Source organism: Rhinichthys klamathensis, unplaced genomic scaffold (assembly GCF_029890125.1).
Source record: "Rhinichthys klamathensis goyatoka isolate OS25496 unplaced genomic scaffold, OSU_Roscu_1.1 h1tg000249l_1, whole genome shotgun sequence".
Lineage (NCBI taxonomy): Eukaryota > Metazoa > Chordata > Actinopteri > Cypriniformes > Leuciscidae > Rhinichthys > Rhinichthys klamathensis.
The window spans coordinates 1556526-1577055 of NW_026606771.1; the positions used below are offsets into that span (position 1 = coordinate 1556526).

General features: G+C 37.4%; 1 protein-coding gene across 1 annotated transcript; it reads right to left on the reverse strand.

Annotated features, from left to right (window-relative positions):
* Positions 1-1669: 1669 nt before the first annotated feature.
* On the reverse strand, positions 1670-17945 carry ranbp3a (RAN binding protein 3a). Its single transcript, XM_056266536.1, has 18 exons — positions 17880-17945; positions 15793-15875; positions 14004-14059; positions 13889-13925; positions 11394-11480; positions 11240-11311; positions 10818-10883; positions 10548-10640; positions 10355-10467; positions 8395-8517; positions 7093-7184; positions 6918-6993; positions 6707-6815; positions 6303-6427; positions 6087-6213; positions 3468-3610; positions 3208-3385; positions 1670-2378 (listed from the first exon to the last, which is right to left on the reverse strand). The coding sequence occupies exons 2-18, from the start codon at positions 15806-15808 to the stop codon at positions 2329-2331; spliced, it is 1563 nt and encodes a 520-aa protein (XP_056122511.1). The 5' UTR covers positions 15809-15875; positions 17880-17945; the 3' UTR covers positions 1670-2328.
* Positions 17946-20530: the final 2585 nt, after the last annotated feature.

Sequence of the window (20530 nt, forward strand, 5' to 3'; positions counted from 1 at the left end):
CACAAAATAGAATAGTTAAGTGCTGTAGTTGGCATAAACACTAAAACCTCTGCAAACAGGACAAAAATATTATTTAACTTTTAAACTGGCTAAATTTATAACAAAGGCCTATTTAGCATTTTGAACAATGTATCTACATATCTCTCATTTTATATTTTAACAATATTTTCATTAAAGCGTATTTGAAGAGTATCCTACTATAAAACTACAAAATGTGACTTGTTCTCATCTGAACACATTTAGGTGAAAAACAGAATAAAGGATGATTATTTCAACTCTTTCTTAAGTCGTTTTATCATATGCTACCCACCCTGCTCTTCCTCTATGTGAATGGCAGGATGGAGCAATGGATCATCTGCTTCAGACACATTACAGCATGCGTGTTGACAGAAACAGTCAGACAGTGTTCCATACATTGTTGTCTATTGTAACATTTTGTGAATATGCTACAAATGAGTACCGATCGCTGGCAGTGTATTAAGGATATTCAGCAGCAGAGTGGGAAAAGCCCTTTGACTACATTGTGTGAGGCTTCTGTATGTTGTTTGGTAGTAATGCGCCTTATGAGTGATGTCTGACCCACACTAGCTGACAAACCTGCCTTCTAGAACTTAAGATCAGGTTGTGCTTCTTCTCCAAAAAAAAAAACTCTTTAAACTTTATAAAAGGGCAAAGCTTGCAAAAAATATCTAGGTCACATTCACCCTAAAATCAAAATAAATAAATATATTATTAAAATTATTGTTATACAATTGTATGTATAACTGTAAAATAATATAATACATCAATGAAGCCTAATTAGTATGTATAACTGTAATGTAATATAATATAATATATCAATGAAGCCTAATTAAAGGCCATTCATATGTTTTGTATTACGGCATTATTTTGATAATTTTTATAAACAAAAATTAGCAGAAATTAAAGGCAATATAATAAAGACTACCATGATGTACATCATTTAAATAATATTTCTTTTGCATTACAATAACGAGAATGCATTTTCTTTCATATTAAAGTAGGCTGCTGAAAATTGAGGTTGGATGAATGTTATCTAGAAAAATAAGATCTTAACAAAGGATTCGATTTTAGTGTGAATTACAACCCAGATATGTTCCCGTGAGATTCAACCCGACAGGGCAGTCCTAAACGCTCCGCAATCACAAAAGTGATTCCACTCTTTAAAAATAAAAAAATAAATAGTCCAAATGTCAAACTAATCATTATTTTTTAACAAAAATGAGACATTCTTCACTAATTTAATGACAAAAACTCTTCAATAAACAAAATATGTTATATATGAAAAACACTGTAAATAGTATTATTGTAGTAACAGACAGTACAGAACCAATTTTATGATAATAATAATAAATGTCATCATTAATAAGACATTTTGCTATAAAACTTGCGATCCTAAACCATGTACAATACTAACTCTTGATATACAGGACATTTTCATAAAAATATACTGTGTGAAAAGGTACTATTGCATTGAAACTGGAGGATAATTTACAGTAAGTATTTGTACAACTCTTCCTTTTGTTTGTTGGCGGGGTCAACCTCGCCGTTATGATTTTTAAAAGTTGAAACGTTTTACCCAAAAATGAAAAGACACCCTCATGTCAGGCCAAACTCATATTCTGTGAATTTTCCAGAACCCTCAAAAATGTTTGCAGCATATAGAGCTTTGAAACGACAAGAGAAACACAACAGAATTTTCATTTATGGGTAAACTTTTCCTTTAAGTAAACAGACTAAACACATATGATATAATATGAATAATGTAATAAATGAGGTCCTCTTAAAGCTGCATTGTGAATGTTTCTGATTCTAAACTCTGTTTAGATAAGAGCAGTCTCATGAGTGATCAGCTCTCTTTTAACATTGTACTGTTCTACAGCACTATATGAGCGGACTACCGAGTAAACTACATGCTGCCCATGACTCATCTGAAATCCTTCTGAGATCTAAAGTGAGGAGTGAGGGAAGATTTAAACAGTGCAGCTGAAACTGAGATGGTTGGTCTCTGTGTGCACTCTATCCTGTTTCCACTCAGGAGGGCATGGAATAATTAAGTCTCACATAAACGAGTTATCACATCTTGATGGTTTACTAAAACACTAAGAGCCTCTCATTTTCATCAATATGATGACATTGAGAGTGTTACGTGTGCAGTCTTTTTTTTGCGGTTAAAAATGCAATAAATAAAACCAGCTGAACACATGACTATAGTACACCTGAAGGAGTTTGGAGAAAAACACCTGCATAGTATTTGAGCTGATCAGAGGGCTGCAGTGAGGCATTGTGGGATAGAAATCAGCAGCAGGCTCAGCACTGTGTGTCACCTGTGGATGAACACACACCAGCCTCCGGGTTACCTGAAAATAATAGACAAAACCAGATTAAATTGGCAAAGCACAGATTTAATATTTTATATAGTTTATATCTCGCAATTCTGACTTTTGTAAATTCTCATTTGCGAGAAAAAAAAAGTAAGAATTGTGAGATAAAAAGTCGCAATTACCTTTTTTATTTTTTTATTCTGTGGAGGAAAGGGAGAGATAAGTGCTTCACTTAAAAATCTAGTTTAAAGTTTGTGAAAGCAGTCTCAATTCATGAACTTCAAATTTCCATTTAGGGACAGTAAAATTTCTTGTTTTATGGCTTTTTTCCTGCATATTGGTTAGACCAAATGACTTTGATTTGGTGGACAAAAAAAGAATACATTATTATTATTAATTGTTATTATTACTATTACAATAAGAAATAAGTTTTTAAAAAATCACATCAAACTACTTAAGATTTTTTATTATTTCATTTTATTATTTGATGTAAGAGTTGTATTTTTTATGTTTTAATAAATGAATGTGGACAAAAATGGATTGAATTGTTGCTGCTTATGGTAATCTATGAATGCATTCTATGCTTGATTTTAAGGACATTTTTGTTTTTGTATGATAAAAAAATCATGTACATTTGTGCTGGGTTGTCCTTTGTAAAATCTGGGTCCTGAATCCTAATCAATTAGGAACACCTGCTTTTAAGTAGTTACTGATAATACCACGTCCCAAAAAATAAAAATAAAAATTACATGCATAAATATATATATTTTTTTTTTATTTCTGCACCTTACCAGTGTAGAGCGTAAACATCTTTAGTGGCAGTTGCCACAACCACAAGCTCATAGAATTTGACATGAAAGATTACCTGGATCAGGCGTAGCCGCTTTGGGGGGCGTGCGGGACTCGTCGTCGTCGCTGAAGCGGATGACCTCTCCGGCGGGGAGATCCGGCTGGCCTTCAGACTCCTGACCCCCAATGCTCCGCAGCGCCAGGATACGATGATGCAGGGCTGCAAAGAGCTGGGCAGCGTCCTTAGAGCTGGACTGAGAGATGAGATGAGACCACATAAGACCGACCGCTTAACACTCACTGTTCACAGCCTCATACGACTATAATCATTCTTACAGATATGAGGAAGACTTTGACGCCCTGCTCGTCTGTGTCCATGGCTGTTATTCTGAGACTCTTCTCGCTGGCTTTATCCACCTGCATCTGAGGCCAAAGCTTAGTGTTGAGGATCACTCGAAGACTTCCTTGAGTCCGCATGACTGCAAGCCACAAACAAACACCAGGATCAGCTCTCAGTAAACAGAAACACTACGCTGTGATTAAATTATACCTATGCTCCTTTTAAAACTTGTGTCTGACAAACATGTTTCATGAGAATTTGTTGCAAATTTTTGTCAACCAAAAGTTTCACAGTTATAGGTCGGTCAGTAAATAAGAAAGATCAATTAAATGACCAGTATTTGGCCATTTTGAGACTACTGGCACCCATGGCATATAAAACAGAAGTATTAGCTCCCCCTTGTGACAGTTCCAAAATCTGCAGACAGCTTTGTCTGTAATGCAGAGTCCTGCACGGGTTCGGGTACCCGCGGGTAAAAATATCCAACTGTGTCGGATACGGATGCGGGTCGGGTCGGACACGGGGAAACGCGGGTCTAAACACGGGTTCAAAACAGTCACGTGCAAATGTAAAAATAAATGCATATTTTTAGGAACACATCTACAAAACTATGCCTGCCCTGTATTTCAAGTTGATAAAATATTTGTTTTTAGTTCATTTGAGCCCGCGCCCTCCCATGAGTCTCTAGGCCTAACGTTACATTCACTTTTAAAAAATCACAACCACTCGAACTGCTGCATGAGTCGTCTAGATGGATAGAGAGGAGTTAGCTAGAGGAGATTATAAAGTTGTCGACAATACTTCATCGAAACTCAAGATGGTGTATGTAGCGTTTAGGATTCGCATACAACTGGACTTTTCTTTCATTTAAAATTATCACATAGCCTACACTGTTGTTATTGTCTAATTTAAAACTGTTAAGTAGGCCTATGTGTGGTGTGAAATTGTCTGATGTGCTAGACGAAATTGCATTGTTTTGTGGTAACGTTAACCATGTTCTGTATAGGCTATCGGCTTTTTGACAGCTTCGGCTGTTGTCCTTGTCTTAAGACAAGTGTGTCTATAATGTGATTGGCTAAACTGATTTTATTTCAGGTGCGGGTCGGGTCTCGGTTCTATTTTAAGCGGGTTGGGTGGCGGATTTTAATCAGTGCTGCTGTCGGAAAACGGGTCGGATGCGGTTTTAAGCACTGCGGGTACGGATTTACAAAATCGGACCCGTGCAGCTCTCTGCTGTAATGAACATGAGCTGTTTTTGTACGGTGACCTAGTAGTGCACAACACAACAAAATTTAAAAAGCAAACATAAGTTCCCAACGAAATTAAGCCACAACACATCGAAATGAATCCAAAACACAACGCAAATGAGCCACAACACAATGGAAATGCTCCCGACCACTAGAGGGCTCTCGGAGCGCAATAAAGTTAGTTTTCCATGCCACTGTTCTATAGAGTCAGCAGTCTAAAAAATATATCAACAGCTTGATTAGTTTTAACAGTATGTAGCGAACCACTGTATATCGACATTTATGAATTAAAAATCACCTACGTGCATTACAGCTGCATATTTATACTCTAGAATGCTTTGACGTGCTACCACAGCGCATGATCCCTAAGGGTACGTCTGCCAATTCTTCCAAGTTGTTCAAACTTATTAAAATTACTTTTAACATTTAAAAACAGACATGTTCAAAATCAAAAGCTTGATTGTATTGGTAGTAGACTGACTAACTACAGGTGACTTTTATCCAATACCTCCCTTCATGTATTATTCACTTCAATAAACAATTATTTTTTTAGGAATTTCTGTAATATTATAAAAGTATTTTTTCTTTTATCATGTTTCAAAGGTTGTAGATCCTATTAACCAGACTGACTTAAAACAGGTGAAATTGTGCCAATAGCTCCCTGTATGCACAGTACACAATTTGTTTTTTATAAAAACATTAGACCTACTGTAATTCATCTATAGGTTGTTGGTTTTTTTTATGTCCCAAAGTGGGAGGTTCCTAGTGACCAGACTGACTTATTACAGGTGAAATTGTGCCAACACCTTCCTGTAATTCTGCAATTCAAATTTATTTTTATTTATCAAATTATATTATAATAAACTATACCTTTTAACCACTTGGTGGAATTGCCAGACGTTCCCTTAGGGATCATGCACTGTGGTAGCGCGTCAAAGCCTTCTCGAGTATAAATATGCTGCTATAGTTCATGTAGGTGATTTTGAAGTAATATTTTATGTCGATATACAATGGTTACATACAGTTAAACCGAATCGTGGTATTGATAGATTAAGACTGACAGCTCTATAGAACAGTGGCATGGAAAACTAACTTTATTGCGCTCGGAGAGCCCTCTAGTGATCGGGAGCATTTCCGTTGTGTTGTGGCTCATTTCCGTTGTGTTGTAGATTCATTTCATTGTGTTGTGGCATAATTTCGTTGTGTTGTAAACTTGTGTTTGCTTTTTAAATTTCGTTGTGTTGTGCACTACTGTACCTAGTTGTGCATTTTACTATGGCACATGTCCACTATCAAAACACCAGCAAATTCACAGTAAAATGTAAAGAGTGAAGGTGATTCGACCAAGGCCTTTTACAACATCATTACCCAGTCTGGATTGTAAGGTGCCGTCATCCGCTGTCGCTGATGTCATGTCATTAAGCCTGAGCACTCCACATCCTCTCTCCACCCACGACTGAGACGTCATCTCAAACACAAACAACTTACACTGCATCTGAAAACACACAGGGCAGTGCAGGATCATCTTCTCATGCAATTTCATCAAGCCCGTCTGTATCGATCAGATGCAAGATCTGCTCTCACCTGCAGCACGTTGCTCTCAGACTCCTCTCCTGTCCTGACCTCCACCCGCTCTAATAAACACTTCTGAGGCTTGTGTGCTTCGTGTCGCGCCGCCGACTCCTCCAGAGACTCTTTCATGTTGTCACCTACAGCACATTATAGAGTCACATTAATTATCTTTAATGATTTAGTGCAGTGGTTCCTAAACTGTGGTGCAAGAAAATGGTAATGAAATGGTAGAAAATTATACTTAGACTACCGTACAAAAGATTGGGGTCATTAAGATTATTTTGCTTTCAGCGTGGACAGAAAAGCTGTTTGACTCATTTGTTCTCATTTTGGCCATAGTAATGATGAGCCATTAATCTCAAAACTCAACATGATTTTTGTCAGGTCAGGCTTGTGATTGGGTCTGGAACACATACTCTTCTCCACAGTTTGATCTTGTGAGGATGAAAGCTGGCTGAACAGGCCCATCTCAGACTGAAACTCTCTGCTGCCCCCTGGTAGTTCTGTGCTGAGTTTCGGCAACGCCTGGAAGCATGAAGTACAAGTGGAATTGAGTGATTGAGTCTTGATACTCAGCCACTTGAGTGTGTCAAATTATGACAAACAGAAAGGAATTTATCGCTTTACCAAGACACGATCCAACATGTTCTGCCCAAAGACAAACTTCACACTGTTGGCATTGCTGTTGTCAGGTTTCTGTGTGCTAAAAGAAACAATATTAATGCCAAGAAAAGTTACAAGTTTCTGTCTGAGGAGATCTGTAAAATCTTAAAAACGAACATGAACATTTGAACTGCAGTACCTAGAAGTGGTGCACTGCAAGAAGTAATTTGTTTCCTCTGAATTTTCTGGCAGAAGACGATCAGTATTCTGAGAGTCCCAGCTGTTACGCACCTGCAGCAAATCCAATACTTTAAAACAAAACTCCAAAACCAAGCTTCTTTTTTTTTTTAATTCTAAATTATTGCATAATTTAAAGCTGCAGTCTGTAACTTTTGTGTTCAAAATTGACAAAAATTACTTGAGCAAGTACATCATGAATTCATTTTCCAAACTGTGTTTTTGTCTTGTCCTGGATCACTACGGTACACCTATAATAAGTGTTTATATTCTGACTATTCAGACTGGTTTGGGTGGGCACTGCTGTGGAGTAGCCCAGTACCTGCGTGACTCGTCATAAACCGAGAGAAGTAGCTTCGGCTATAATGTTCTTCCGCAAGACGCATGCAGTTCTGTTTATTAACCACTAGAGCGCCACAAGTTATGGACTGCAGATTAAATAAGGAACATTAAAAGTTCTGATTTGCAGACATTTATTCTGAATTATGACAGGGTGACAATTAGATCAATTATATCTTTACATTTTCCATAGATTTAAAATATAGTGAAAAGGACTAAATAATCATAATATCTCTGAAGCTGTTTGTTTTTGTGATTTGTTTTCTAACAGTAACCAGTAATAAAAATCAAACTGTATTCAAATCTACTATACAGCAAGTAGAAAAAAATGTTAAAAACTAAAACATTATCAAATCTAGCATAAAAAAACAAAGGCAAGTTCTGTTATTCTTTTTTTTTACATGAGGAAAAAAATATATCTAATTATTTTCATGTATGTGTGACAATATAACAGCAATATTATCAACATACACTACCGTTCAACAGTTTGGGGTTGGTAAGACCAGCGCTAGATCTTTGGCGTCGGTTTGGTGTGTCCCTAACTTTAATTCTAAATCATATTATGTGGTGGCTCCTATGATGTTGACTGATGTTTGCAATCAAAACTCTGAATAAGAAGCATGTTCAATCACTTCATTGAAACAGTTTGAACTGATTAACTAAATTAATTGAGTATTTTTTCTACTGAAGTTTAAATAAGAGATACTATTAAAACATCAGTCTAAATGCATTCATACTCAAGTCAGGGAAGAATAGGAAAACTAAATAAATAAAAAGCCAATTAAATTCTTGTAATATTCCAAATGTTGCTTCATTTTTATATTGACAGCAAAATCTCTGTACTGTAAATATTCAATATATAACCCAGTCCAAATAGGAATGAGACAAAATCACACAGAGAACATCAGTATCAGATGAATCAAACCTTTGCTCTGTCCCTCATATTCTGTCCAAATACAAAACTGGCCTCAACCGGAGCATCGTGTCCTTCAGGTTTGTCATCTGTTTTGTCATCTGTTTTTTCCCCCAAAGTACTGTTGTTCTGTACCTTAAAAGTAATAACAAAAAGTCATTTTAAGTTTAAAAGTGTGACCAAATGACAAATGGTTCACTTTGCTGTATTCACGCATCAAAGATTTAACTACAAATACTGGGTCAGCCAAAAAAAAACAAAAAAACAAGATGTTTAGCACAAGATGACAGACTATTTTCTGGAAACCAAAACTAAACATGTCTGGCCTTTGGACCGTAGCCCATGCTGTGTTCAAACATGCTCCCTTTGTAGAATATGAAAAAAAAAATCATATAGCACAAATATATGCTATTTTAAATAGCACAAATACAAATTTGAAGCAAAAAAATTCACAAAAAGAATAGGGCTGGGCAAAAAAATCGATTTTTCGATTAATCGTTTTTTAAAATGTGGTCGATTCAAAATCGATTCTCAATGGCCACGAATCGATTTTTTCCATATTCAGGGCTCGCGGTGCTGCGCGTCTTCTCTCTCTGCACAAGCGTCAAGCGCTGCAGGCGTCAATACACACTTGTGTTTAGGAGTCGGGACATGATTCACTTGCACAATCGGGCCAGCATTGCATCGTAACTAACGTTTATCATTTTCACGTCTTTAAGTTTTACCAGTTTAAACATTCAAGCAATTTTAAACTATCCTGTGCTCGCGCACTCGCGAGTGTTTTTCATTGCGTGCACATACAGTAAAGCCTAAATCCGCCTCACAAACAGCTCGCCAGTAACAAAAGTTCTTTTTCGTGGATTATATCGCTTTAACAGTTAAAAACACGCAAAATGATGTCAAAACTCTGGTCTTGGTGAGTAACCTCGTAAAGACAGTCGGTTATGTCTTAAATAAGCATAAAACGCGTGTGACAGACAGTATAATGAAACAGTAATGGATCCGTGCACTAGTTCTTAAAGTGAACGCAGCCATATGTGTCTGTCATTAATTTTGTTGTCAAAACAACATAATATAGCATTAATTGTAAGGAATCAGAATTAATAGCCTATGTATTTAATTCAGTCAGGACTAAAAGACTATCCAGTGTTATTTTACATTGGATTACTTTATTCAGTTTCTGTAGTATTTCTGACCTACCCAAAAACTTTTCTTTTTATGTCTCTTTATGTGTCTTTTGGCCTATTCTATTGTATTTATTTGTGCTACTTTTTTCAATTTAATTCAAAGATTGAAATCAAGCTTCCATGTGTTGCATAAACTCTTCACACAAAAATTACCCCATTGTAAAAACAAACATTTAGGTGAGATCAATGTAATAAAAAATTGTCTTAAAAATGATAACTGATATTTAGACTGAGATTTGTATTATATCTATATTCATTATAGTCGAATCGAGAATCGAAATCGAATCGAACTGTGAGCTTGTGAATCGAAATCGAATCGAATTTGAACATCTGAATCGATACCCAGCCCTAAAAAAGAAGTCTGGTATGCTTAAAATGATATAAAACAGGTTATTATATGGTTTAAAGCTAATACAAAAAGTATTTTGACACTGATTGTCAAATCATTATACTGCCATTCATTTTAAAGTGCCTATTATGCACTTTTTCGAAACATTACCTTTCATACGGTGTGTAATATGGTTGTTTGTGAATATAAAAGGTCTGCAAAGTTTTAAAAATCAAAGTGAATGATAAATAAAGTTATTGTCTTCTACCAGCCTATGGTCTTCATTGGCTGCTCACAAACAATGTCTACTTTGACCCGGCATTAAACACTGTAGTTGTAGCTAAGACTGGAAGAGTTTGGTTTGTGTTGTCGACATGTTGAGAAAAGGCACTTCCAAAGGATGAGGACTTGGGCTCGAATTGATACGGTAAAACCGGCGGTTCGAGTCATGTCTTACCAATGCCACGTCATTTTCCTGTGTGCCAGCAGCAGACATCTCTGAGTTACGTTCACATTCTGTTCCTCCATCTGAGAGGTTTTCCACTCCGTTTGAACTGCTGTTGCTCGTGTCTGATGAAACAACAGACATGTTACATGTTGTAGTTCTCCTTCAGCTGCTCTTCTTGAGCTGATATTCATCATGTACTCACTGTTCTTAGGGGGGGTTCGGGCCAGAGGGGGCTGCAGCACTGGAGGTCGCAGAATGCTGCGCTGGGCTTCTTTGGGTTTGGGGTTAGGGACACCTGAAATGAATTAATCAAATAATGTTTGCTGTGAACTCATCATACCTCAAGCTGGTCTCTGGAACTGAAATGGTGAAATCAGTGGAATCATGTAAATAAACAATCTTATGAAAGCACCACAACTGGACATTAATCAACAGGCTGGTCAAAACAGCAGATGCTTGAACACTGACTCACCAGTGCTCGGTGCTTGACCGTGGATCAGAGTCGGGGGTTTCAGGCGAAACCCCACAGTCTTCTCTTCTGATGGAAAAAAAAAAAAAAAAATTGAGAAAATGAGATCTGTTAACATGAAACTAAAACTGACACTTTCTTCCTTTCTCCAACGCAAATGTATTGTGCAAATGTTTGTCTTTGTAAACTTTGAAAATGTAATAACTAAGCTCCATTTCTGAAACAACTTTCCTTTTTATGTCGGTCAAATACAGACCACTTTTGATCAATTCCTAATGGATAAAATCAACTCTTGAGTTACTCTTCTCACTGAATATCCTGCTGCACTCATAAATGTCAATGAACATAAAACAGGCTGCCATTTCATGCTGACTTACAATGTGAGATTTGGTATAAGTTTGTAGCAAAACTGTAGCTAATCTCACCAGGTTCTGAGTCGGAGTTTCCGGTTGGTGACTGACAGAAACTGGATGGCATGAAAACGTTATTCTTAGAAACTGCGAAAAGGAAAAGAAAGTGTGTCAAAGAAACCAGGCTAAAGATCTGTTATTATTTTCCAGGTGTAAATCTCTGGATTACCGGAATGAGTTGGTGGGAATTGTGTAAATGGTGATGTTCTTCCTCTTTTGGCAGCAGGACTGTATCCGCCATCTTCTTTTTCAGAGTCTGGGGAGAGACACATGCATAAATTAGTTTTATAAATTAATCCATTTCATACAGAACTCACAATGGATGGAGCACATTTTCAAGACATTTTCCACCCCAAAATCAAAAGGAAACAAGGAACTACATTTTTCAAGACTCTAGGGCTGTAGTCAACCAAAGAAATCCTTAGTCGACCAAAGTCTTGTCCTGCGCAACGATTAGTCGACTAAAAACAAAAAAAACACGATGTTTTGATTGAAAAATGTTTAACAATTGTCATAGAGCATTTATAAAACAACAACGAAAAAACATCAAAAATACATAAAACTATAATAATAATACAATTCTTTGAAAATTGATTGATTTTTTTTTTCAACTGCAAAAAGTGAGGAGCTCTGTCCTAGGTCTAGTGACAGTCACAATCGCGCACCTGACCACACCACACGCTACATAAATATAACTGCTATCTGCCACAATGAAAAATCCTAACAAAAGCTATCATTTATACAGGCTGTATATTTTCCTTTACTTTCAAAGCTATGGGTTAACTTTTGTCCAGCCGATCTAGGAGTTTTAAAACAACACACACAAAAAACCAAAGAGCCTAAAAAACAATCCTAATAATAATAGGCTGTAGTAGGTTTATTTTCGTTTTGTTACATTATTTAGGCTATTTTCAAATGCGTCAAGTGTACAAATAAAAACAAAAACATATCAAGAAAACACAATCTATTGAGTCAGCATGATAAAGCCGTTAAAGGGACTGCTCACGTCTTTTGCGCGCTCAAGTTCGATTTCAAATGTAGGCGCGCGCTCGTGATGCGCGGTGCGACGCGCTCTTTTTTTTCCAAGTGCGTCCACGCTGCATCGAGATAAAAACATATAGTGTATAAAAACCGAAACAAGTAGCGTTCTAACTGAATGACTACAGCTAAACTACCTATCCCTTACTGAGCACGAAGCAGCAGCGCAGCCACAGGTGCGAACCGAGTGTTCTATGTGTGTGCGCTAAACTGTGGCGCTGTTACAAAATAGCCTAAATTAAAGCATTTAATTTGGGGATAAACCATAGGCTAATTATATTTAGAATACAGTAATATATAACTGCTTATAAAGGAATAAATATCAAGGAGTAAATCATTGAAAATTTCTTTCTATTGGTAAAAAAAAAAAAAAAAAATGCAACTGGTCGACCAATAAGAATGTCAGTCGACCAAGACGGCATCGACCGATTAGTCGACTAAACGACTGAAGTTGACAGCCCTACAAGACTCTTATGATCTTTTGCACTGTAAAAATATTTTTGACATTTAAGCATCCTTATTTAAATTGCACTTATATAGCTGAAAAGAAGATCTTTTTGATGAAATCTGAGAGCTTTTGGTCCCTCCATTGACAGCCTAAGTAACTACCACTTTGACGCTTCAAAAAGTTCAAAAAGAGATTGTAAAACTAATCCGTACATAGCTACAGTGCTTAGAATAAGTGAACACACCCATGCTAAAGTTGACTCACCATACCTAGAGATTGGCATGGGGTACTTTCCATAAGATCATCTCTCAATGCAAATCAAACCAGCTATTAGGCTAACTGAAATAAAACCATGCCAATCTCTAGGTATGGTGAAGGGTATGTGATGATGTGGGGCAATTTTAATTCCAAAGGCCAAGGGAACTTTATCAGGATGCATAGTATCCTGGATCCATGAAATAACTGGCCTTTAAAAATAAAAATCTGCCTGCCTCTATGTGAATTTTAAATAGGGGTTTCCTGACTTATGCCCCCTGTAATTTAAGGAAGAGCATTTATTTATTTACGATACATTATTCATTCACAAAGAAAATTGGTGTCCTTAAAGGTTTAATTTTAAATTTGTATTCCTCTTTTTAGTCAACTTTAGCATGGGTGTGTTTACTTATGCTAAGTACTGTATATATTTCAAGTATGTATTTGTTGAAAATTTCCTATGATTTCTCCATTTTAGACACCAGCCAAATTTAAATTTAAAATTAAAGTTAAAAAGTTAAAATTATTGAAAATAAGTAAACAGTCAGTAATACAATTTTAAAAAAGCAAATTACAAACAATAGGACAAATACAATAGGAAAAAGATCATAATAAAACAAACAGTGCTTTAAGTTTTTCATTCAAGTATACAAGTATTCAGCCAACAGCCTACTACAAAAAAATGAATAATAAAAATGTAAAATAAAACACAGCATTGTCTTCACTGTACTTCACCTCTTTATTCTTATTAAATCAACCAAGGTATTCGATCAAGAGCAGAGAGTGATTTCGTTTAATCGCACAGCCCTAAAATGTGCTTAATTTTTATTTTTTCCCCCCATCTAATTATATAAAATATGTTTCTTTGTGAAATTCAGTGTTTCAATAATATCTTTTGTTGACTGTAAAAAGACTAAACTCACCTTCTCCATCCTCTGTGCTGGATCCGTCTGCGGACCTCTGGGGACAGAATCAGTGTCTTAAAGCCTGTTTTGGACAGGTGTGATCAGAGTCAGTAAGAACTGGTGCTGGTCTTACCTTTTGTGTTTTATCCTTCTGAAACACAAACACTGGAGGAGCAACAGCAGGTTTCTCTGCAAGATGAAAAACAGTCAGTGTGAGTGGATATGATTCAATCACTCTGAGTCTCTACCAAAACCAAGTGCTTTCTGTTTTACAACATTCTACAACAGATCAAGTGTGAGAAATGTTGATTATAAATGTATTTTATTGTATACATTTAGGCCTTGTCCACACTAATACGTTTTCATTTGAAAAAGCATCTTTTTCTCTCCATTTTGGCTTTCCGCACACACTGAGACGGTGCTTTTGCCCTGCGAAAACTACGCTTTTTAAAAATGCTTTCGCAACTGGATAAATTTGAAAATACAGTTTTCGTGTTGTAGTATGGACTGTGAAAACGGAGGTATTTGTTACGCATATTGAACCGATAGTTTGTCCCTCTAATTGTGGCTGTTATGTGCCATTCACTTTAACACTGTTGCTAAAGATATGTTACTTTGTACAATCTTCATATACTGGAAGGATAAGAGAAAAGTTACTCGCAATTGTTGTCCTGCAGGCAAAACAGCAGTTGCGTTTTAGACCAAACATATAATGGTGACCTGAACGCACAATCCTCTAATTATAACAAAGTGTGGATATTATGAAAGATTTGTTGTGCAGTCAGCTTCATTGATAATAACAGAGATGTGTGAGATCGCGATGAACTGTCAGCTTTTTAGGAATTATTAAGGGAGCGCACTTTGCGCGCATTCAGTCATGCCAGACCATCAAGTCAAGTCAAGTCATCTTCATTTATATAGCGCTTTTAACAATGGAGATTGTTTCAAAGCAGCTTTACAGAGATAAACATACAATTTACGGTAACAGAGATTGTTTTGGCTTTATAGCGATTTTGAATAATGTTATTTCCGGCTAAAGTTGGTTTTGATTGATTCACTTCCAGCAAAATTATCATTTGTTATTACATTAGGGGCCAGTAAGACGACGGCGTTCTCTCTAAACAGACTTTAAACGCGAACCTGTGACCGGATGGCGTTCACATGCACATTAAAGAGACCATGCACGCAGTAAACTGCTTGCTTTTATGTTAAATTAACAGTGGTCTGTGTGTTAATGCTTTAATAACAAATAATTTATCAGGAGCATTTATGCTGATGTATATGGTGGCGACACATAGGCTAACTTGAAATTATTTGGAGGTACAGAAAAAAGTCTATTTGCGGGCGGGAACGGGACAAAACATAAATGTTGCAGGCGGGAGAAAGTAACAGAAAGTTGAGAACGTCAGTTATAACGACCCACATATTAAAAAATGGTGGGGTTTCAATCGGACTCGGGCTCATAATTACGTTTAATGTGTCGGGCCGGGCCGGGCTTGGACAAAACGTGCACGGGCTCGGGTAGGGTCGGGCTTGATTTTTTGGGCCCGATCTAAGCTCTAAACTAAGCCCAGAAACAGAGCAGAACAACTCATGAGGGTTATGGAAAAAGTTACAATCTTTTAGAAACAGATGGACTAAAAACTGAAAACCCAAAGAAAACATTTTTGGCTTTAATTGTTTCTGTCTATTTTTGTTACCATGGGCTTGCAGAGATAATGTCCTATAACACATCTACTGGTTACCGGCTCTGATGCAGTGCACTGACCCATTTAAAGCCGTAGTCCATTATCACTGAATGAATGATTCTGAGAGCACAAATCAGACTGTTCAAAATCTACTGAACAAATTGCAATGACACAATGATCACAAAAGAACTGCAGAAGAGATCATCTCTTTATCCGTTTGCCAACACAACTCACCGTTGTCATCTGCCATGCTGCTGTCTGATCCCTCCTCAGGATGAAGTTAAGCTCTTCTGTTTCCAACCATCAGAGAGTAAACACTAAATAAAATATGGTGGCAAAAGCATGAGAGTTCAATGAAATAAATAAAAAATGACAAGAATAAAATACCCTAAATATAATAAAAAAAATGTAAAAGGCATAGCTTACCAACTTACAAACACAAAAACTTTAAAAGAACAGTTCAACCATAACTGAACATTTTGTCATGTTATTACATTTGTATGACTACAATTCTTTAGAATATTATGGCTGTGAATGGGTAAATTGAATTGGTAAATCTAGTTTAGAAAAAAACAGCCTGAATGATTCGTTCAGGAATCTGAAACTCACTGATTCAATGATCCAGTCATCATAATATTGATCATAAGTGGCTCCATTCAAAAAATATATAGCCTATATTCAAACAGCTGTGATATTTTAAATGACTAGCCTACGTACACTGCTGAATATTCGATCCCTTACTTCAAAAGCACTTATATGATTACAGATTATAACCTAGATGTGCTGTGTTTGACAGAAATCTGGCTAAAACATTACTTTAAATGAGTCCACCCCCCAAGATTACTGTTAAACATGAGCCTCATCTGAAAGGCAAAGGGGGAGGTGTTGCTGTAATTTAGAGTAATATCTTCAGAATTACTGATAAGTCTTGTTTTAAATATAATTCTTTTGAAGTGTTGGTGCTTAAAGGACAAGTTCGGTATTTTACACTTAAAGCCCTGTTTAAAGATCGTTTCTGATGAAATAGAACGGTTAAGATTGAAATTTGGACACATGCTGCTGTCCCGAGAATTCTGTGGTTTTCACAGGTTTGCGTTTTTGAAGTTTGCTCAGAGATAACCTTTTTTTCTTTTTCTTTTTTTTTTACTTGCAATTTGGAACCTATTTCAAGGTTTGCGTTCTCGAGCCACCAGGCACTGTTTTGTGCAAATGAGCGGGCCGGAGCGCATTAAGGGTTTTCTGTTAGAACGGTGTCGTGTTAGCGGGCCCTAAGTTAATAACTGATGATCTTTGCAACGGAAGTGAATCAATCAAAACTAACTTTAGCTGGACAATAACTTTATTCTAGAGAGCTGCTGTAAAGCCAAACAATCTCTGTTACTTTAATTTCCTATTATCACTGTAAAGCTGCTTTGAAACAATCTATATTGTTAAAAGCACTGTATAAATGAAGGTGACTTGACTTGACTGTGTACATGCATATTTAACGACCTGTTAAAGTCAGTATGAAATAGAAGTTACAAGAGTCTTTTCTATTGTGATGTATATTCCAAATGAAATGGCTTCTCAAACTAGAAAGAAAGTAGGGCGGAACTTTATTTTTTTCCATGGGGAATTGATTGGTGGCTAGCTAGTAGCTACAACTGTGTTGTTTTAAAAAAAAATATATCAAAAAGGCTACATTAATATACTAGTTTAATTAAGTAAACTTAAACGAATTAAAAATATATAATTCTTAATTAAACATTTAAATTCTTATTAATAAAAGAATAGATATTAAACCTAAAAATTGTATTTGCAATTTTCATCCAAAACGGCACCTAAACTCACTACACACATCACAGTTGACTTTCTAGGCTGGAAAAAGAGCACACCGTAATTCCTCTTAATGTCTCCTACTCAAACGACGTTTATTTAAAACGTGTTGAAACTGACACATCAAGTTACTGCCACAAACTACCAGAAACCCGCAGATAAAAATAACTGCAATACACGCATTTACAGCGACAACCAGTCTACAATTGATGGAAATGTACATGTCTGCATATAAACAGAAACAAATATACAATACCTGTACATAATTAAAACTCTTCTGTAAAAGAATATGAATTTAACAAATGTATGTAAACATTAGTTCTGTCTCTTACTGAGGCCGGTGCGTTTAAATGCTACGATAAAATTGCGTAATTAAATCAACAACAATAAGCAAGTACTCGGTCTCTCAACTTCAAACAGACTAAGACATCATAACATGATTCGTTATAATTAATAAACGGGTATGGAAAATATTAAAGGGTATTTAAGACACAAAAACCTCTTACCCTCGTCTATCACCTCCGCCATCTTACTTCCGGCTGTCTAACCATAATCCCTTGCGCTCAACAGTGACGCAGAGAGCGTGAGCTCAGCTCTGTCGCGCGCTTGCAGAGTAGAGGTGTGATAGCCTACTAAAGAATTATGTTGTTTTATTTTATTTTACTTTAACCTGTTAACTATCACTCCCCTTTTTGAACATCGATCTTAAATAGTTCATCATGAATGCTTTGGAATACAGACCTAAAGTTGGTCTCTTTTTAAAGAAGACCCAGAGATTATTGCAGTGATTCACTTCAACAGTTATAAAAGTTTGTTTACTGTAAAGCAAATATACTGAACTAAAAAAAAATGTATACGCAAAATGTATTTTACAAAGTGCGGTTTTCGTCCGGGCCGTGGAACACTGGACCAGCTCTATACTCTCTACAGGGTGCTGGGGGGTTCATGGGAGTTTGCCCAACCAGTCCACATGTGCTTTGTGGATTTGGAGAAGGCATTCGACTGTGTCCCTCGCGGCGGCATGTGGAGGGTGCTCCGGGAGTATGGGGTCCGGGGTCCTTTGCTAAGGGCTGTCCGGTCCCTGTTTGACCGAAGCAGGAGCTTGGTTCGCATTGCCGGTAGTAAGTCAGACTTCTTCCCGGTGCATGTTGGACTCCGGCAGGGCTGCCCTTTGTCGCTGGTTCTGTTCATAGTTTTTATGGACAGAATTTCTAGGCGCAGCCAGGGGCCGGAGGGTGTCAGGTTTGGGGACCACGCGATTTCGTCTCTGCTTTTTGTGGATGATGTTGTCGTGTTGGCCCCCTCACACCAGGACCTTCAGCATGCACTGGGACGGTTTGCAGCCGAGTGTGAAGCGGCTGGGATGAGAATCAGCACCTCCAAATCCGAGGCCATGGTCCTCAGTCGGAAAAGGGTGGCTTGCTCACTTCAGGTTGGTGGAGAGATCCTTCCTCAAGTGGAGGAGTTTAAGTATCTTGGGGTTTTGTTCACGAGTGAGGGAAGGATGGAACGGGAGATTGACAGACGGATCGGTGCAGCTTCTGCAGTAATGCGGTCGATGTACCGGTCTGTTGTGGTGAAGAAGGAGCTGAGCCGCAAGGCAAAGCTCTCGATTTACCGGTCAATCTACGTTCCTACTCTCACCTATAGTCATGAGCTTTGGGTCATGACCGAAAGGACAAGATCCCGGATACAGGCGGCCGAAATGAGCTTTCTCCGCAGGGTGGCTGGGCGATCCCTTAGAGATAGGGTGAGAAGCTTGGTCACTCAGGAGGAGCTCAGAGTAGAGCCGCTGCTCCTCCACATCGAGAGGGGTCAGCTGAGGTGGCTAAGGCATCTGTTCCGGATGCCTCCTGGTCGCCTTCCCGGGGAGGTGTTCCGGGCACGTCCCACTGGGAGGAGACCCCGGGGAAGACCTAGGACACGCTGGAGAGACTATGTCTCCCGGCTGGCCTGGGAACGCCCGGAATAGCTGGAGGAAGTGTCTAGGGAGAGGGAAGTCTGGGCATCTCTGCTTAGACTGCTGCCCCCGCGACCCGGCCCCGGATAAGCGGAAGAAGATGGATGGATGGATGGATGGTATTTTACAAAATAATATTAGTCCATTTACTTGAAAAATCAAAACCATTTGTTTAAAGGGTAAATTCACCCAAAAATGAAAATGTCATTGATTACTAACCCTAATGTCATTCCAAACCCGTAGACTTTCGTTCATCTTCAGAACACAAATAAAGATCGTTTTGATGAAATCTAAGCTTTCTCCCTCCATTGCAGCTACGCAACTACCACTTTGATGTTGCAAAAAGTTCGAGAGATCGTAAATAATCCATAAGAATTAAACGGTTTAGTCCAAATTTTCTGAAGAGACTTGATCACTTTAAATGATGAACAGATTTAATAGGATTCACATGAGCATTGATCATCAGCGAACATAAACAGAAGCTCATTGGAACCTCATTGTTCTTGTTGAAGCTCAAAGTCAAGCAAACATGCTTGAGCTTCCGTTTATCACAACTGATGTGTTGATGAATGTTATATGTGAATAAAAGCCTAAATTCAATCTGGTCATCATACAAAGCGATCGAGTCTCTTCAGAAAATCTGGACTAAACCACTCAATTCAAATGGATTAGTTTATAAACTTTTTTAAGCGTCAAAGTGGTAATTGCATAGACTGTCAATGGAGCAACAGAATTTTCAACTCAGATTTTATTAAAAAAAATATCTTCATTTGTGTTCGGAATATGATTGAAGGTCTTACGGGTTTGGAACGACTTGAAGGTTTGTAGCCTAATTAATGACACAGTTTTTATTTTTGGTGAATTATCCCTTTAACCAATGTGTCTTAAATTTGAAGTTGATGATATCACAAAAATTAAGTCTCCTAACAGGTTTTAATGTACAGTAGCCTGTTAACTGTATGTTCTGCTACCGGGACACACAGTTAACAGAAAATATGAGAGAAGAAAACTTTAGTAAATCCATTGTCAGAATGCTGTCCTGAAGATTCATCTCATGTAGTTCATCTTACTGCCACCAGATGACAGTGTGAAACACATGAAATATAGACAACAACCAACACAAACATGCTTATTATATAATATATATTGTGTATATTATATATATATTATATATATTGTGTCACATTCCAGTTCCAA

Coding starts and splice junctions, on each gene's coding strand:
- ranbp3a (XM_056266536.1), bottom strand. Junction 10,468..10,547: donor CCGAACCCCCCCTAAGAACA/GTGAGTACATGA, acceptor TTGTTTCATCAG/ACACGAGCAACAGCAGTTCA. Junction 8,518..10,354: donor AGGAAAATGACGTGGCATTG/GTAAGACATGAC, acceptor ATTACTTTTAAG/GTACAGAACAACAGTACTTT.